Below are 19,666 nucleotides of genomic sequence, written 5' to 3' on the forward strand. Positions count from 1 at the left end.
ACCCTCCAAATCCATCCAGGAATGTACAAACCGGTGCTGTAACGCAACCACCTGTGCCTTGAACCCGGGAGCAGTGTGTGCACATGGGCTCTGCTGCGAGGACTGCCAGGTGAACCACGGGAAATGTCTCTCTTTGGGGTGGGGAGGGCAGAACTCTGCATTTTTCCCTGCTTCAGTGCAGTAAGCAATGATGGAGGATAAGTAAATTGGTATTGATAAGCATTAAGACACTCGCGTGTCATGTGAGCAATTAAAAAATTCCCAAAATATAAATTATTGAAAGAGCAGATCAACACATTTTTTTAAATTGTCCCTGTGCTTTTTGTGGCTACTTCAGTTGCTCATGCAAAACTTCTTTTTCATGAACTTTTATGTGCTTTAATTTTTCTCATTCTTACATGGCAAGCAGTCATTAAATGCTTAACCTTCATTTTTTGGGGAAGGCTCTTAAATTATTAATTCTATCAACAGCATATGTATTTTCAATAGCAGATCATCAGCTGTTGTGGTCTCCTAACACTCTATAAAAGTCAACTTACCACAGGCATTTACCTGCTTGAATTCTCAGACCATCCCTTTCCTGTGGGTTAATAAAGCATCCAGCAGGTTGTGTGTGGCAATCCATGAGCTTGGAGCAGCAAGGGATCCCCACAGCCAGGAATTGCTTTTTAGCAAGATCAATCTATCTTCGTGTCCTTTGCTTTTTACCAAAGGCAATGTGATTAAAATTCTCCCTGAGCAGACCCAACTTTTGTGGCTGCTGTTGAGGTGTGAATGTTCAGACTGGCACGTTCTACCATCAATTACAAAACAAATATCATTTTCCATGGAAATCGGTACAGGACAGACAGTTACATGGACTAATCTTGTAACTAAGTTTGAGGAGATCTTGATGCCCATCACAACAACATTTCCACGAGGAAATGGTGACTCCATAGATCCATTCATGTTCAAGAGCTATTTAAGATCATTGAATTGAACCTTCCAAGCTGGGAATTGTTGGGCATCTGAATCCACACTCAAGTGGGCTGGTGGCTTCCTGAGCCCTAACACAGCACAGTGTTCTGTGATCAGCCACCCTGCATGGAAAGGTCTCTGATCTGACTTTTGCCCAGTGCTCCAGGTCCTCCTTTCCAGAGTTCTTGTGCTCAGACACGATGAAGGAGCCACCTGCAAACATCAGGGCTGGGGTTGCCTTCTGTCTTGAGCCATGTGAGCCACATGTGCAGCTTCATCTGACGCTCCTTCCTGCCAAAGCCTCCCAGCATGGCTCAGATCCGTGCACGCAGAGCTGTGGAATCCCTGCCCTGTCCTCTGCAGCCAGCTGGGGCCGGGCCAGTGGGGAAATCTGTTCCTGTGCTGCAGGGCTGACCCAGGCACGGCACGGCCGTTGAAGTTCTGTTTGTTTTGCAGCTCAAACCAGCGGGGATTTCTTGCAGAGAGTCGAGCAATTCCTGTGATCTGCCCGAGTTCTGCACGGGGGCCAGCCCGCAGTGCCCGGCCAACGTTTACCTGCACGACGGGCACGCGTGCCACGGGGTGGATGGCTACTGCTACAACGGCATCTGCCAGACCCACGAGCAGCAGTGCATCACCCTCTGGGGCCCAGGTGAGTGCCAGAGATGCCACAGGTTTTAACTTTTCTATTTTTCAGATTCTCTGCTGCTTTAGTGTGTGGGTCTGAGCTTCATCTCAGGGGATGGTGAGCTCTCTGCACAGAGCAGGGAGACAAAACAATTCCTGCTCCAGCTGGGCACCAAGGACAAATGATCCAAATCTCAGGTCCAAGAGCACAAATAATGTGGGCTGGGGAGAGAAAAACAAGCAGGATGGGATTGCATGGGCTAAAGCTGGAATGGGACAATGAACTCCAATATGCAAATAGAGCAGAACTCATAAAAGTGTGAGACCCTGTGACCAGTTGTCCATTTTGTGACCATTTTGGGTTCATCCTGGGTGTAACCCTGCCTGGACTCTTGTGCTGCCCAAGGTGGATCCATTGAGGCCTTCTAATAAATCCCTGCTTTATTCTTTAGCTCTGTCCACCCTCTGCTCTAGGGCAACCTTCACAAGGCATCACCAGCACAGGGACACAGGTCTGACAGAGGCTTGAGGGGGGGAATAAAGATCTGGAGGATGCAGCACCAATCTGTAGCTATTTGAATAATGAGGGAATCTCTGGGTGATTCATTCCAGCCTTGATTTGCTGTCGTGTTCGTTTCTCGCAGCAGGAGGTAACGAGGCTCGTGCTGCAACACGCTGCAAATGGATAGGTGAACTTAGACAAATCATTTCCTCCTGACTTTGATAAGGCCTGATGTCACCCCACAAAGTGCTGAACACTCCTGGCAGGTTGAAATCAGAGCCCTTTTCAGGCTGCTGTGTGAGCTTCCTCCTGTGCTCCAAACAGCTCATCTGCAAAACAGATGTGTCTGCTCCATCCCCAGCCAGGGCTCAGATTTTGACACTAACATGATATTTTTGGATCATTGTGTGTATTTTGTTAACTGGTGTCACCTGGAAACTGCCTCCTGACAGTGCTTTTAGCAGGGTGTGCACTGAAGCAGAAAGGGGTTTATTCTCCCATGGGAATTTGCTCCCTTTTTTGCAGAAATCTGTTAACATGAGTTCTTGAGTTGTTCTCAACATCTGTCCCAGGAAAGCTGTTCACCTTTCTATAAAGCCCTGTGACCCTTCCACTGAAATGCAAGTATTAACTCAGCATTTTGGTATGAATCCAAATCATGTCTCCTTCAGCATCTCCGACCTTCCACCTCAAATTTGAAAAACATTTACCTCTCCTAAGGAGAATCATTACTTAGAGATAGGTGTAATTATTTCTTTTAAACTAATATTTCAGCCTCTTTCAATTCCATTCAATATCTCTAACTCTGCTCCAAAACTTCTGTATCAATATAATGGCACACAGATGTTTCCCTTGGTCAAAACCCTCCCCAGAACACCACTGAAGAATTTATCTGTTTCCTTCCCAGAGAACATGGACTTTTTGCAATCTCCCTTTAAAAGAGCATTAAAGCATCTCAAGAAGCAGCCCCAGTGGTACAGACAGCAGGTCAGCCTGGCCACGTGGGTGTAAGAACACGTTCAGGAGGAGTTCCAGCTCAGAACTGAACTCCTCACGTGGAACAAAGTGTGCCTGTGCTCCACTCCCCCGAATCCCACGCGCGTCGTAGAGTCGATACGGGCTCACAGAGCCATGGACAATTATAGCCTCCAGCCTTAGTCAGGCTGGGACTTCTAATCCCTGGATACAGACACATTTTCTCATGTAGAAAGCAAAAAATCTCCTCCTGAACTACTTTCCCATGCCGTGGAAAGTTACTTGGTTAGGAAGTTTGTGGTTTCAGTGGCTGAGAAAAATTCCTCTAAAGGTCAGGGAGCAGCATTGCTGCAGCTCCTTGCCAGGTCTGCTTCCTAACACAGCAATTCCACCAAAGCCCTGGGATCCCCTAATTCTTTCCTGCCTTCCTTCTTGGGACTGTTTGATACGGGCACTGCCGGGCGTGGAGGCTCCAGGCTGTGGGAGTCTGTTTATGAGACAGATGTTGTGTTAAGAACAGAGCTCAAACAGACTTTGGCTGGAATACCCTTTGGTTTTGTCTTGGGAAGGCCCAAGGATAAGGATTTTAAATAGGGAGGATGGGACATGACCAAACCTGAAATGAAAGTCTTAATTCTTGCTACGTTTTTGGAAGCATAAATTAAAAATAAACCCAAAATCCCAGAGTGATTTTGGCTGGAAGGGACATTAGAGATCATGTCATTCCACCCCCTGCCACGAGCAGGGACACCTTGCACTAGACCAGGTTGCTCCAAGCCCTGTCTAGCTGGCCTTGGACACTTCAAATAATGCCTATATTCTGGATTTAAAGACTAGGGATGTGAATATCCACTGCTCTATCACACATCTGGCTGAAGTATGAGCAAATTTGGGGTGGAATAAGAAGAGAGGTGGGGAACTCATGCAGTTAAAAAAATATAATGGTACAGATTAAAAAAACGACACGTCTTTGCAGCTTTGCTTGCAGCACAAAGAGAGATTTGACATTCTAAGATGTTGTCTCTGGACTTTGTATCAAAAATATACATTGGAACCTTTTACCGGGTTGTTGTGTCTGCTAGAACTGTTTTTAACAACTGCCTGTGTTGGAGTGAAATAGTTTTGTGGTTTTAAAAAAAAAATTCTCCCCTCTAAAGAAAAATCATATTACAATTCATTTTCATTCTCTCCTTATTTTCTTCTTCCCAGTAGGAGGAATCCATGCAAAACAAAATACAATCACTTTTCCTAAAACAATATTCAGTATATTGAATTCCTTACTAATGTCTTCCCTTGTACATCTTTCTTTATTCATCAGGTTACAGATGTCCAGAAGCCTGATGATAAATGTCAATCTTCATGTTTTTAGATCTATTTAAAGGAAAATGATGAACACTGTCAGAGCTTGTTTACATTAGGCTGAGCAGTAGGAACTTGTTTCCAGAAAAGCACTTGCATTTCCTTGGGGTTGTTTTTGTTACTCTCAACACAGTGGTTCAGATAAAATAAAGGAAATTTTTTCCTGCTCTTTCTTATCTGCATGGAAAGCTTGGTGGGAAGGAGAAGGGAGGAGCTCCTGGGGACAACCTCTGAAAATAGCCATGAATTCCTCTCAGAGCCCAGGTTGATTCCAGTCTTCTCCCAGAACACCCAGAGTTTTCCATTCTCTCCATAATTCATGTCATTTTTATCCTTGGGGAGCAGGAACTGCTGGTGACCTTTTTTTTGGTCCATATTCAAAAATATCAGATTGCACTGATCTGACCTATTGATAGCAGTGACAGCAGTGGTGATGCTTTGTGTGGTGGCTGTGACTGCACTGGCATTTTCCAGGAGAAACAGATACACTGATAGAGCTGCTCAAGACAGAGACATCATTGATTACCAAGGAACAGACGTTTCTCAACTTTAAACTCATGGCTTTTTCTACATTGGCAAGAAAAGTATTCTTTAGGGAAGTTTGTCAGTTTTTTTCACTGTATTTCCCCAAGTGGGAAAAAAGTGGGAAAAAATTATTTTGGGGAGCCAATGGCAGGCATTGATTTAATAATTAAAACACATTTAAATGTGTCACGTGGACTTGGCAATTTGTTTAGGCAGGAACATTCCTAATTTAGTTGTCAATAAGTGTTACTGTGTGAGAACTTTGCAGGTTTTGCCAGGTAGAACCCTACAGACATAAAATAAATGGGCTTCCCACCTCAGATATACAACCAAACCATTGCACTGCATTTTTATGAATTCAGTGAAATCAAACTATTTTGATCATCACAGATTTATGGCCAGGCCCTTTTCTTCTGGAGATGAGAAAGATATTAAATAATATTCTCAGGAGTGGTGACATCATCCTCCTTAAATGCAAAAAAGTGCTCAACCCCATCTTGCTCTTGCCCAGATAGAACAGGGATCACCAGGAGGGGGAGAGAGGCCAAGGGCAGCTCGTGGAACTTTTGCTTTGCAGCAAAAACAAATTTAATGAGCTGATCACACGACAGAGACCTGTGGTTTTTATGCTTATATTCATTTGCACAGTTATTCGTGGTGCTGGCTGGCACAGCCTGAGCCACAGAACTCCAGCCTGTTAGTCAGAGGTTGTTTTCTTCCCCTCTCCCCACCCACAGACAGCTGGGAACTGAACTGAAATATCTTCCTTTTCTGCTGTCAGCGTGATAGACGATGTTTCTCCTGTTCATGGAATCAGCACCATGGTCAGAAATTTCCCTCATTCCTTTCAAGAGACCGTGTTGGTGCTTTTCTATGGCAGCAGGTCTGAAATGACACAGCATTTCTGTGCCCTGCAACTTCTCTTTTTTTTATTATTTTATTTTTTTGCGACTGCATAGGGAAAGAAATGGGCTCATCAATATACACATTTGGAGGAAAAAACCCAACAGTCTCCAGCCTGCCAGCTGCAGTGGTGAGCTTTGACCTTCTGCAGCTTCCAGGGGTTGATTTCATCCCTTGAATGAGGCTTGGCATGGAAAGGCTGACAGGACCTTAATTACAGGGTCATGATACTATAATTACCAATAGCAAAGTGAAATAAACTCTGCTTATCCAGCTCAAACCACTTAATAACCACCAGAAATCCTTCACAAATCATTTTGCCTTCTGCCTGCAGAGGTATAAAATAGAGGAAGACAAGACTTTCTGCTTCAGTTTATGTGGTGCAGTCGTGATAAATGGGTTTCCTCCAGAAACACAACATTACAATTCTCTTCCTTAAGCATCCTCTGAAAACCTCCTTTTAACTTGGTAGCTCCATCTGTTCAGCATCTTACACTCTGATATGTTTTCATCCATAAAGAAGTGCAAATATTGTGAGAAGCCAGTGGGGAGGGGGAACAGCCATCTGAATCCCACGCAACAGCGTGTCTTGGTTGGAGACCAAAGGCAGAAATGGAAGCTGGATTTTGGTTTCCAGGCTGCAGATGATCATTGGGTACCAGGTGTTTTCACACACAGACTGCTCCCAGCCTGGCAGGGGGGTGCTTTTTTGTGCTCCATTAGATCCTTTTTCTTGTCAAGTGTTATTAGCTGGAGTTAAAGCTCAGTGTCTGAGCCCTGCAGATGTGTTTTCCATCCTGGGGGCTGCTTTCCATCATCTTGCAATGCCTGGCTTCTGAATTCAGGAAAAAAAATCAGCCACACAAAAAAAAAAACTTCCACCAGGTGAAAGAGGAAGAGAAACACCTTAAACTCTCTCAGTGTTCAGTGAGTGCATTCCCTTTTGAAAACCATTTTTAGAATAAGCCTTTGTTGCATCCCTCACAGTCAGAGCACAGGACCTGAGCATTCATTTGGCTTTTGGCAGCTTTGGGAGGGGACTCCACTGAGGGGACAGCGTGTCTGGGCTCTGGGCTGCTGCTGAACAGCTCCACGGGAGCATCCAGCCACTGCAATTCCATGGCATCAGCTGAGCTGGGCTGAGGCTCCCAGCCAAAAGCAAGACCCAGGGCAGTCGCACACAACCAGGGCTGCACAAGCTGGTCCTTGCACATGTGGGAGAAAAAGCAGCTTTGGAAAAAGCAGCTTTGGAAAAAGCAGCTTTGGAAAAAGCTGGCCTCTTGCTCCCAGAATGTTTCTTCCCTCCCCAGCCCTTCCAAAGCTTCTATAGAATATGCACATGGTAATGTTTGTCTCAAGCTGCACACTGAGTGTGCCCACCCTGGAAAGATGAGGAGGGATCCACATGCTGAAAATGGAAATTTAACTTTTGCTTTTTCTGCACAGCACCTTGTCCAGGTGCTTTTGTTGATTTTTTTTTTATTATTATTATTATTGCCTGAACTGTAATGGAAAAGAATTGAAAGAATCCTGTGTGAGTCCCTTTTAAGAGTTCCAGATTTGAAAAAATATTCTGAACTCAGCAAGCTTGATCGTAATCTTCCAAAGAATTTCAAGCTCTTGTCCTTCTCTCCAGGGAACCATCAGCTCATATTCCGTTCCTTCTGTGCCTTTCTTTCTGAATTTTCCAGTTTCAGCATGTAAAAATGTTAGAAGGAAAGAGGGTGACATCTTAAGCCTCTCCAAGTTTTAATATTTTCTCCTTAATAGCATTAGATTGCTGTTCAGCAGTATATAGTATTAGTCAAGCTTCTGACTATGAAATGCAGATAATTAATTGAAGTTTTAATCTCTGAGTTTTTACTGAAAAGATCCACACTGGCTGGAAGTTTTACAATCATATTTTTATTTTCTTCTCCAGGAATCTGACCCCCTTTTTTTTTTTTTTTTTTTTTTTAAGAAAAGGAAAAAAGAACATTTTCCTCTTTGAAGGCTTTCAAATTAAATCTTTAGTCTGGCTTAAATAAATGCAATGTTTTACCCACAGTTAGAGGCATACACACTTGGAAGTGGCTCCAAACATTTGACAAAATGTAGCATTAGTTGAAATGCTCTGTCTCTGGTAAGATCAGGAGTGCTGTAGAAATGGGATATTCTCAGCCTTTGGGCTATCACATCACTTGCTGCCAAGTTCTTTCTGCTTTGGTTTGGCTGGTCTGTTAAAAGTACAGAAATGTAGGTAGCAGGTCTCTGATCACAGTTCTAGCCAGAGTTTCTCCTCAGCTCCTTTTCTGCTCAAAGCCAGTCTCCCTTGTTGGAGCAGTTGAAATGCTGGTGGTGACTTGATGGTGCTGATAATTATTTTCATGGAAAGAAAATACAGAGTAGTAAAGAGCCCTAACAAGGGGCCTCTTAATCTTGCAAGAAGCAGCAATTATTGGCTGGAAATGAAAGCCACACTTCAGTGTAGAACAAAGGGATTAAATCCCAGTACACAGACTAATGAATTGTTGCAGCAGTCAAACCAGGGAAGCAGAGCCTTCACCTCTTCAACATTCCAATGAATGGATGCATCTTCCCCTAGAAGATATTCTATAATTGTTTCTAATCTGGAGGGAAATGAGCAGGAGATTGTGTGCATAAAACATTAGAAGAGATGTTCTGATAGTACCCTTGAACTTCTGAAGTGCAGGGATGAATAATCTGCCTGCACAAGCTTTTCCAGCCCTACTCCCACCAGGAAGTTCCTTTGCCATTAGGATATGTCTCTATCAGAAAAGATCACAGTAGATAAGAACCAGATGCTGCCTGAACTCCCAGATTCCCACTTCTACTGCCATGGCAGAAATGCCCCTTCTTCCATGTTAGTCTTTCCTCTCAGGAGTTGATGTCCTGAGGATTAAGGTGGGATGGGCTCCTTTCCTCACCCCAGTCCTTCAGCCTTAGTTAATAGCAGCACATTTCCCTTTGCCATGCCAGGTCCTCATATCTTTACACCCAGTTTAAAACTGCATTTTCTCTGTTGTCTTGCTCTCAATTGCAGTCAAACAGGCCTTTATTGAAAAGAATTTTCTTTGGGGTCTCACTAGAACATGGACTCCTGCAAAAGAAGAGAGTCAACTTTCCAGCTGGCCTTTGTCTGTCTGGTATTTGCTAGAAGTGTTTGTGTCCTAGGAGGGTTGGCAAGAGGGCTATGACCTCGAGAAATCCTGGAAGAGAAGGAGTTCTGCATTGCCTGTTGCTCAAGAGACAAACACTGGCAATCCCACCCATCCAAACTCTTCCATTAGCATGCAGATCCAGCGCCGCTGTTTTGTTGCCTCATCAACATGCAGCTCACATCCTCCCTTTCCCCTAAAGCACCAGCAGAGCTCAAAGGAAATTATTAAAAACACCTTGTATGAGATGAGAGTTCTGATTAGGTTTTGTTTCAGGTGCGAAACCCGCTCCTGGGATCTGCTTTGAGAGAGTCAATTCTGCAGGAGACCCTTACGGCAACTGCGGGAAAGACTCCAAGAGCTCCTTTGCCAAATGTGAACCCAGGTAGGGCCTCTCCCTGCAAACACAGCAACAGGTGCTTGGAGAGGGCTTGGAACATTTCAAATTATTTACCTATTCCTTGCTTGTCTTGTGTTTATTTCCATCAGGGATGCGAAGTGTGGAAAAATCCAGTGTCAAGGAGGAGCAAACCGACCCGTCATTGGTACCAATGCAGTTTCCATAGAAACCAACATCCCACTCCAGGAGGGTGGCAAGATCCTGTGCCGTGGCACCCACGTGTATTTGGGGGATGATATGCCTGACCCTGGGCTGGTGCTGGCAGGAACCAAGTGTGAAGATGGAAAAGTAAGATTCTGAAATACTCCCAGACAAGGGGAACATCTCTACCGTCATTCTGCCAAGTGTTTTGTACTTCTTTTTATTTTGGGATTTTTTTTTTTTTTCCCCCACAAAATAATTGCTTCTCATTCTCAGACTGAGACAAATTTTACTCCCTTCTGACCACTGTTCTGGATTATGGATTTTTCATACGCAAATCTGAGCAACCTGATCTGGTGGAAGGTGTCCCTGGCCATGGCAGGAGGCTGGAAATAGATGAGTTTTAAAGTTCCTTCCAACCTAAACCATCCTGGGATTCTGGGCAATGCAAGTTGCTGAAGTTTATGACTGATATTTTGAAGACAGTCCCAAGTATCTGCCCATGGAGATTTGAGGTTTTCTGCAAAATAAGTACAGCAAAATACATTACAGGCTTATTAATGAATTCCTGAGTTCAATGTATTCCCTTTCCCAGCATCTCTGGCATTGCAAAATTGTCATTAACTTCACTTTAGGTTTCAAAATGTATTTTGTCTTCTGATTATGGCTCCCCACTTCTTCTTTTTTTTTTTTTTCCATGAAGGAAAACCTATCTCTGTATGCACACTTAGAAAACTATAAACCCATTGATGCTCAGCCACCAAAACTGACTTTTGCATTTGTGTTTTGCAAACTTTGTGAATTACCCACTGTGAATGCAGCCCAGATTTCACATGGCTGTCTCATCCTAAGTTTTCCTTTTGTGAGGAAAGCAACTGAGAAAGATGGGAGGCAGCCATGAGTTTACAGGGGGAGGAGGAATGGAAAGCAGTCCAAGAGCTACTGAAATGAAGGAGGTTTCCATACCCTCCGTGGATTGCTTGCAAAAAGGAGGAAAAACAAGTGCTTTGATAATTTGTGGTAAATTCAAGTAAACCTCTGAATTTCTGAATGCTTTTGAATTACGTTGGATTATCTCACAGTGCTGGGAACAGGTTTGAAATCCATCCCCAGTGAAACCACAGCTCTGCTACGGGAAAACAACCCTTACAACATTTCTAAGTCAATCTGTTCTAAAAAGTCTTTTCAAAGGCAACTCAGTGCTGAGAAAGCACCCCATTATGTTTTACTAATGAGTATTTAATCTTTCTAATCTATCTAATCATACACATCCACACTATAGAATACACAGGCTAATACTTCTGAAATTGTATGTTTTACTTCGAGGACATTAGTGCATTTGTATTATGGATTAAGAATATGAATTTAAATATTCTTGGGTTTTCTCAACTGGAGATGCACAATTTGAAACGCAGCCATTTTAATGTGATCAGAATTCTGGGAGCTGCTGCACTGTGAATATTTGAATTGTGAATAGTGCTGTAATCAGACCATATTCTCTCCATGCCTGCATGTTGATGCCAATTCACTCTAATTTCCTTTCCATTTTTCCTTCTCCCCAGGGGATAAGTGCCCTGATTAAGCATCCCTGTCGCCTCCTTCAACACCATTCCCAGCTTAATGCTAATTATTGTGACTGACTTTTAGTACTACTGAACTGCACTGCAGTTAAACATGAGCAAAATGTGCAGTGTAGGGCTTTTTGACCTTTTTTGTGGTCAGCATAGCATAGGAACAGTTATTCCAGTCCTAATTTCTTCTTTTTTCATTTTGGAAGGGGGTTACTTCTCATTACTGACATGCTCATCAGTTGTGTGGTTGTTTGATGTTATTATTACTCAGCACTCATCTTGCTTAAACCTCAATTTTCAGCTCCATTGGCAGAGGAAAGTTTATCTGCAATGACTGGAAAACAAAAAAAATTTGAATATTATCCCTGTGCATATGCTATTTGTTTACTTCCATTTCCTATAAATATTAAATGTTAAATAGGGTTGGTTTATATTTGACACCAAAAAAAAATTGTTTAACGTGGAAAAATTTAGTTTTCCTGGAAAACAATGAGCCCATAAAAATCAATGACCTCACTTAAATATTCACCTACCCTGGGTCCACGTTCTGTAGTGGAATGAAAAAATATTTCACTCTTGATATAAAACTCTGATAATTTACACCACGAGGATCCAACGTTTTGCTCAAGGAATCATCTCCTGCTGTGAAGAGACAAAGGCAGAGCAGGAACCTGAAGGAATCCTGCTCAGTGCACTACTAGTCCTGAAAAAATTGCAAATTACTGATTTTTAAATTGGCTTAAAAACCTCCCAAACCCCAGGGTCTCCCCACTAGTTCCACTTGAGTGGATCTGTGAGGGTTTGCTTGCAAAAACTTAGCACATCAACACTATGAAGTGTGTGTGGAACCAGGGCTGGCCAAGAGAGCAGAATTCAACTTGCTCAGATTTGGATTTTTAAAGATTTAAAAGGGGCTGAGGAAAATAAGAAAAGACCCAATCCTGGTGTCCTTTGTGTCCATATAATTTTATATATTTACATATTGGGAAATATTTAATTGCTGAAAGAAGTGATACAGTGCCCTGGGAGCCCCAGCAGCTCTGTCCCTGTTCAAAATCCTTTTTTTTTATTTTACAGATTTGCCTGAACCGCCGGTGCCAGAACACCAGTGTTTTTGGAGTCCATAAATGTGCCACCAAGTGCCATGGACGTGGGGTAAACATCCTAGGAAAACATTTTTTACAATCATTCAATAACCACTGGACAAGAAATCACTTTTTGTAATGGCTTTGAGATCTATAATTGCCTGCAATAGATCAATCAGAGTCACTGCAATGCATTTTTATTATGTATTTCCATTTCCACTGTCCCTTATATGAAATTGGTTTTATTTGACAAAGAAATGTTTATCAGGCAGTAATTCTCTTGTTCTTAATTGACAGCCTGTGATACAAAGGAATCTTGTAATCCTCAAAGCAATTTGAAGTCTGACCCTCCATCATGAAGAACTCCCATTAAAAATCAAAAATACACTTTCTCCATAGATACAAAGAAGTTAAAGTTTTTGAATTGAGCACTGGAAGCATTTGGATTGAGAGGCAAATGAAAACAGCATTTCCAAAAACATTTTTAAAAAGTAAAACCATATTGATGAGTTTGGGGCATGAAAGTGGCACAGAATGAAAAATGTGATGATATCATTTAATAATATCAGTGGTTTGAAAACCAGTTTATATTATGATAATGTTAATTATGTCAAGCTTTGCCTTATTAACCTTGATGTGCTGATGAGCTGTTTGTTTCTCTGAAAAGCTGTGGCAGCCACATTGGAAGAGCCATAGAAATTCACTGTCCTCTCTGAGGAAAGATTTTAATTTGCTTTAACTTATTTTATCACCCTGAATTTGCAAAGCTGAGCAGTGTTGATGGTGCTGCCTCTTATCATGGAGGATGGAATGAGCAGAGGCTTGGACTGGCATTTTTTATGTCTGTACAAACAAGAACCTCTGGTGACTCCTCAGTGGCAAAACTGACCTCGTGGAATTGTAAAGAGGAACTCCTGCAGTGCTTTAATTTAAAAAAAATAATGCTTAACAAAGTATATTTTCAATTATCTTACTGTCTTTGAAATGTAAATTTTTTTTTTTTTTTTAATTTTACATGACCACAGCCAGTCTGAGCTCTCTGAATATTTTAGTGCTCTGCAGACACAGGGAGCACAGTGTTTCTGAAAGCCTGCCAAGCTGACCTGGCCAGAATATTGCATGTTCAGAATAACCCAAACTCCTGTGAACTGATTTGTGTCTTACTGAAAACTCATTTATTAATCTGTGCTGTGATCAGTGATGGATAAGTGCTTGCTTATTGACAGCAAGCCTAAGCCCAAAATCTTTATTTACAAATTGATTTGAGCACCTAAATGTGACTTCAGATCCTGGGGTCAGTTTGGGGCCTCTCAGGACAAGACATTGAGGGGCTGGAGTGTGTGCAGGGAAGGGAGCGGAGCTGGGGAAGGCTCTGGAGCCCCAGGAGGGGCTGAGGGAGCTGGGAAGGGGCTCAGCCTGGAGAAAAGGGGGATCAGGGGGGACCTTGTGGCTCTGCACAGCTCCTGCCAGGAGGGGACAGCCGGGGGGGTCGGGCTCTGCTCCAGGGAACAGGGACAGGAGGAGAGGGAACGGCCTCAGGCTGAGCCAGGGCAGCCTCAGGGTGGATATTTGCAAAAATTTCTTCATGGAAAATTTTTCCAGCCCTGACCCAGCTGCCCAGGGCAGCAGTGGAGTCTCCATCCCTGGAAGGATTTAAAATCCATGTGGATATGGCGGCACCTGGGGACATGGGCGGCCTTGGCAGTCCTGGGGAATGGTTGAAGATGCTGGAGAAGTTTTCCATCCTGGGCAGTTCTGTGACTCCATGCTAAGCTCTGTGTTCAGCACACAGCAGCTGCCTGAGGAGCAGCAAAAGGAGATAAGGAGCGTTTGGGCTGTGGGACCAGCCCTGGATGTGCTGCTCCTTGCCCTGTGTGCAGCAGGATCAGGCTGTGCTAGTGCTGAGCTCCAGGCCCCCGGGGCTCTCTGGTCCCACAGGGGGCACTGGGTTGATCAGGCCTCACGAGCTCTTCCCTCACTCCTGTTAAAACCACCACAGCACGGAGCACTGTGTCTCTACAGCCAGTGCAGGTGTGATACCAAAGCTCCCCGAGGGTTTCCTCAGCCCTGAGCCCATTTCACAGCTTACTCCAGCAGCTGGTTCATCTTGGAGCCATGGAAAAATCCATGTGGGGCCCAGAGCAAGCCCTTGATGGAGAGGAGAGCTCGGGGGGCTGACAAAGCTCTGCTTCTCCTGTGCAGGCAGGAGGAACTGGAGTTACCCGGCAGATAATGCTGCTGCTGGAAGCAAACAGAGAACAAAACTTAAGAGCTGTCTGATTATGCTCATATTATTGATGTTGTCAGCTGGGGCAACTCCAACGATTACCTGCCAAAGAAATAATGGTTTTTAGGATCCCTCTTCCTCAGTGGCGAGTTGCTCTTTGCCACCTCAGTGTGCAGTAGGCAGCTATCAGCACATCTCCTTTCTTCTCCAAGTTTTATTCCTCTCTGATGTGTCACTGATTAGAAGCCCTTATCAGCCAGGGCTGCTCTCGGATGTTTTTTATGTTAAGCCATTTGTCTTGTTTTGCAGGTCTGCAACAACAAAAAGAACTGTCACTGTGAGGCTGACTGGGCCCCCCCCTTCTGTGACAAGCCAGGCTTCGGTGGCAGCGTGGACAGTGGGCCCATCAGACAGGCAGGTCAGTGGGAATTCAGGCTCCACCTGTTTTTTTTAACAGGATAAAGAGTGGAAATTGGTCAACCTCAGAAAGAATTATTTCCACACATTGTTAATTTTACAGGATTTCATTATTCCGTGCCAGTTTTTCCCCCAGAGTGTTGGAACATTAGCAACCTCAAAGAGATGTTTCTGGTTTATGTCTGAGGACATGACAGGACAAGCAGTCTCCTCACAAGTACATGTATAAACTAAATCTCAATGGGAAATAATGTCTGTTTTCATATGAACAATACTGTTCTAAACCAAAATGAATTCTCTTCTCTGCATGCCAGATGCTGCAGTGGGTGGCAATACTGAAATTATGACAGCATGGGTATTTCCATGACAAAGCTTTCCATCATGATTTCACTCCTGAAAGATTTTTGTTTTTTGAAGATAGCAAAGAAACCCTGGTGAGGCAGTGAGCAGGCCCTAGGAAGAAGTTAACTCCATGTGATTTTTTGCAGACAATAAGAGTTTGACCATAGGAGTGTTGATTACCATCCTGTGCCTTATCTTTGCTGGATCAATCATGTACCTCAAAAGGAAGACTTTCATGAGGTGGTTGTTTACAAGCAAGAAAACAACAATAGAGAAATTAAGGTATGTCCATTTTCCCTAATTATATTCCAATAGATTTTAAGGAAAGGAAGCAGTAAACACAGCAATTCTCATCACCGTGAATGTTAGGAAGAACCAGCCTTGACAAAAAATATTCACCATTATCAGCAGTGTTTTCCCTGGGTTGCTTTAATTTCATTGATAGGCAGTAAATACACAGGTATTGGTTTGAATATATCCCTCTTTCCTTCTGGGATGAAAAATTAAGCAGCAATGGAAGTATTGTCTTTATTTTCATTTGCCTGAAACAGTTTCATTACACTATGTGGCCTTTTATCTAAACTCAGCTGAGTGAGCTGAAACTTTCCTATTTGAGGTCATTACTGTTTAAATGTTAGATTCATTAGAATAGTCTCCTGGGTGTTACAAAGCTGCATTTCCACAGATTGCAGAAGCTAATTTAACAGACTACTGGTTTCTAAAAATCAATATTTATTTTTATTCTTGCAGGAGTGCTAGACAATTTTTACTTTCCTTGTTTACTATAACCAGGCAGAAAGTCCTTGCAAAATCCCATTCTGAAAAGAGGCTCCTGTTTAAGAAAATGTTTCAAAGCAGAACATTGTGTTCAACAATTAAATGTTTGTATTGCAGGTCTGTGAGTCCAGCAAGACCTTCCAGTTCATCTGAGCCAAATCATGTTCATACCATATGTGTTAGCAAAAACCTCATCACAAAGCCACAAAATACAGCCATCCAAAAAGTGAGTCCATAAATAATTTTTTTTTAAAAAGTGGGGGAAAAAAAAAAAAAAAAAAAAAAAGGTCTCATGTATTTTGGATCTCAATTATGTGCTTTATTATAATACAATAATTGCATGAACTTAATATCATGTAGGACTAACATTGAGTGAAATGGGAGAGGATTTAGGCTTCAAAATTCATTTATGGCTTCCACGTTGAATACAGGTGGAGATGTCCAGTGCAAAAAGGAAATAATTTTGTCTCTAGGAGAGAAAAGCAAGGGACTACCATGGATTTTAAAGCAGCAATAGGCCAGGCTTGATGGGGCTTGCAGCTCCCTGGTGGGAGGTGTCCCTGCTCATGGCAGGGGTTGGAACATGCTGGTCCTTAAGGATGGTTTGGTCCTTAAGATCCCCTCAAACCAAACCATCCTGTGATTCTGGGACAGATCTTGAAATCTGTAATTTTGGTGGATGATTGAAATGTATAACATTGAAATGTATAACATTGAAATGTATAAATTGGTTGGATGATTGAAATTTGTAACTTTGGTGGATGTTTGAAATGTACAACTTTGGTTGGATGATTGAATTTTGTAACTTTGGTGGATGATTGAAATGTATAGCTTTGGTGGATGCTTGAAATGTGTAACTTTGGTGGATGTTTGAAATGTGTAACTTTGGTGGATGTTTGAAATGTGTAACTTTGGTGGATGATTGAAATGTGTAACTTTGGTGGATGATTGAAGTGTATAACTTTAAGGATGATTTTTCCCAGAGAGACGGCCCAAGGCGGCCGCTGCCGTACCAGATCATCGACATCAGCAGCCCTGTGAAGACACACGAGGTGCCACCATTAAAAACACCCCAGAGAGTCCTGCCACCCCTTCCCCAGCTGCCAGGCCACCAAGCTGGGCCTGAGAGACCCCTGCCAGCTAATCCTTCACTGAGGTTCTCCCAGGTAACCATTGATTCTCTTCTGTGTAGTATTTACTCTGTGAGCATCTGGAGAAATGAAGTGTTTTCTCATCTTTCATGCTGCCCTTTTCCCACAGTGTTTCCTTTATGCTTTGTGTTAGTTTAGAACTGTGCTGTAGAAAAATTGCTTTGTGGCAAGTGGAGCTGTGATCCTAAAATTTAGGATCCTGAACTCTGCCTTCACCAGGCAGAGTGTCAAAAGACAACAGAACAAACACATTAGAGGCAAGCACATCTCTCCAGCTGCCCAAGCAGAGAGGAGCTGCACAGTTTGTTAGTGAAGTGCCAAGCACAGAGAGAGTTTAGGGAGTCACGTTGCAGATGTGATGCACAAGAGCAAAAAGTGTCTCAGCTTGATGTGCTTCTGCCCTGCCAAGGGCTGCATGAAGCACAGTCTGTTTTTCCAGGGCACAGACCTGAAAACCACTATTTCCTGCAGACACACTTTCACTGCAAATGTTTAAGTAGAGACGGTAAATATTTTTTATTTTTTATTTTTGAATAAGATGCATCTCAGGGCAAGAGGGTAGATAAAGCTGTCTGTTTTAAACAGTGCCTTTTCTTGTCACTGGCTGCTCCCTTTTGGTGGCACTTGTGGAGTGACTGTTTCTAAGCAAAGCACCCAGGCTGCTCCTGTTCTGGGTGTGCTGGGAGGTTAAAATGAAGTGAGTGTTGTTAGCACCAGGCTCTCCCCTGCAGGAGCCCTGAGAGCTGCTCGAGACCCTTTCCTGGTGGTGGATAGGAGGAGAGAGCTCTGAGACAGTGCTGGAGTGCAGGGCTTTGAACAGGGATTGGGAAAATGTCAGAAACAAAGAGGGATGAGAGAGGCTGCCCAGAGAAGTTGTCAGGGTGCCCAGAGCAGCTGTGGCTGCCCCTGAGTCCCTGGAAGTGCCCAAGGCCAGGTTGGACAAGGCTTGGAGCACCCTGGGATAGTGGAAGGTGTCCCTGTCCATTGTGGCAGCAAATAAAGTGTTTCTAGATTTAATTTTTTCTAAGTCTCAACATTGTATCACTCAGGTTAGACCAACTTTTACAAGTGCAATCAGTGTTTTATTTGCTTTTTTTGTCTTCCCTTTTCCATGTTCCCAGTCATTTTCCTTTCCAGGGGAGTAAGGAACACTGATTCATTCTGAAAGAAATTTTGTAGGGAATCAGAAGCAATATTGATTCCTGTTGCTTGTCTTTAGCTCCAGTGGTCTCATTGTTCATTTTCGTGTATTCTCTAACATACTGCACAATTCACAGTGGTCATGGGGAAGATTTCAAGTGCAAGTGATTTTCTGTTTCTTAAGCAGAATATGGATGGAGAAAAGGCTTTCCAAGGAAAAAGAAAAGGAGCCATTTGTCATTCTGTTGCATCTGCAGTTGCCCCAGCCTCACTGCACATACAGCATCCCAGTGCTCCCCTACAGCTCATGTTCCTAAATCCTTGTGCTCCAAATGCCACCCAAACTGCCAGGTGGAATATCAGACCTGCAGTACTATCACTAGCAAAGTCTGACAGATCTGAAATTGCCAAAAAGCTTTTCAGCTTGGCAGCTCAAATTAATTGTGACAGTTCCTTCATCAAGCAAAATATCACCATTTTCAGTCTCTGCATGGAACACAAACAGATCAGCTCAAGGCAGCCTAAAGAATGAGCAAGAATTGATTCCATCAAAATTATATCATAACCTCAATATTGTCAGAAACAGCTAGTTTTTATATCAGAGGGACCCAAAAAAAACACTCTGTGGGGAGAAAATCTTTCATTCCTAAGTTAATTTTTTTTCCTCAAAGCTTAGAAGTAGTAAACTAGCTTAAGAATAGTTTGGGATAATAAATATAGATCCTACTTCATGTATTGCTTCAGCTCTCTCTTGGAAGCTTATCCAAAAGGTCAGCAAGAGGAAGGACTTGAAAAATCATGGCTACACTCAGGATGTCACCCAGATGCTCAGTACTGTAGGATGGTGCTGTAAATTATATAAAATTTCCTTCAGTTGTAAGTAAAATAGTTAAAAAACAAAGACAACATGAAATAAACCAAACCAATCAACCAAACAGAAAATCCTCAGCGAATTAGCTCTTGCCAAGTTTAATATTTAATTCTCTTTTGACTGAAAAACAACTTTTCATTCTTTCAAATGCTCTTGCAAGGCAAACAGTCTTTATTTATGGGCCAGATCCACAGTCAGTATAAATCAGCAGAGCCCTGTGTGAATCAAGGGAGCAGTGCAGGTTTATCTTAGCCATGGTTTCAGTCCAGGCATTTGGATTTGATCTCTTCCCCTTGATTTTGTTGCTTTTAGCATTCAGTTGCTGCCTCTGACACTCTCATCCTCTTGTTACCAAAATATATCTCATATTTTACAGCTCATGCTAATGCCAGGAAATAGAACTTTTTTACTTCAAAATTTTGCCACTTAAAAAAAGTGGTTTTACTTTTTCCTCAGTAAAACCGAGCTCAGCTCAGCTCCTGCTCCCTCTGCCCCAGTTATCCTGGGAATATCTCTCCTGTGACACCTCAGCCTGGCT

At 42.9% G+C, this 19,666-nt stretch overlaps 1 protein-coding gene across 1 annotated transcript in view; it reads left to right on the forward strand.

Annotated features, from left to right (window-relative positions):
• The window catches only part of ADAM12 (ADAM metallopeptidase domain 12), a 178,135-nt gene that overhangs the window by 153,075 nt on the left and 5,394 nt on the right, over positions 1 to 19,666 (forward strand). The window contains exons 13-21 of the mRNA XM_053983972.1: positions 20 to 109; positions 1,414 to 1,609; positions 9,283 to 9,391; positions 9,496 to 9,694; positions 12,196 to 12,273; positions 14,740 to 14,848; positions 15,336 to 15,471; positions 16,084 to 16,192; positions 16,950 to 17,132. Of these exons, the coding sequence (XP_053839947.1) occupies positions 20 to 109; positions 1,414 to 1,609; positions 9,283 to 9,391; positions 9,496 to 9,694; positions 12,196 to 12,273; positions 14,740 to 14,848; positions 15,336 to 15,471; positions 16,084 to 16,192; positions 16,950 to 17,132 (1,209 nt within the window). The remainder of the gene's footprint in view (positions 1 to 19; positions 110 to 1,413; positions 1,610 to 9,282; positions 9,392 to 9,495; positions 9,695 to 12,195; positions 12,274 to 14,739; positions 14,849 to 15,335; positions 15,472 to 16,083; positions 16,193 to 16,949; positions 17,133 to 19,666) is intronic.

The sequence above is a fragment of the Vidua macroura genome, chromosome 8 (genome assembly GCF_024509145.1).
Source record: "Vidua macroura isolate BioBank_ID:100142 chromosome 8, ASM2450914v1, whole genome shotgun sequence".
Classification (NCBI taxonomy): Eukaryota; Metazoa; Chordata; class Aves; order Passeriformes; family Viduidae; genus Vidua; species Vidua macroura.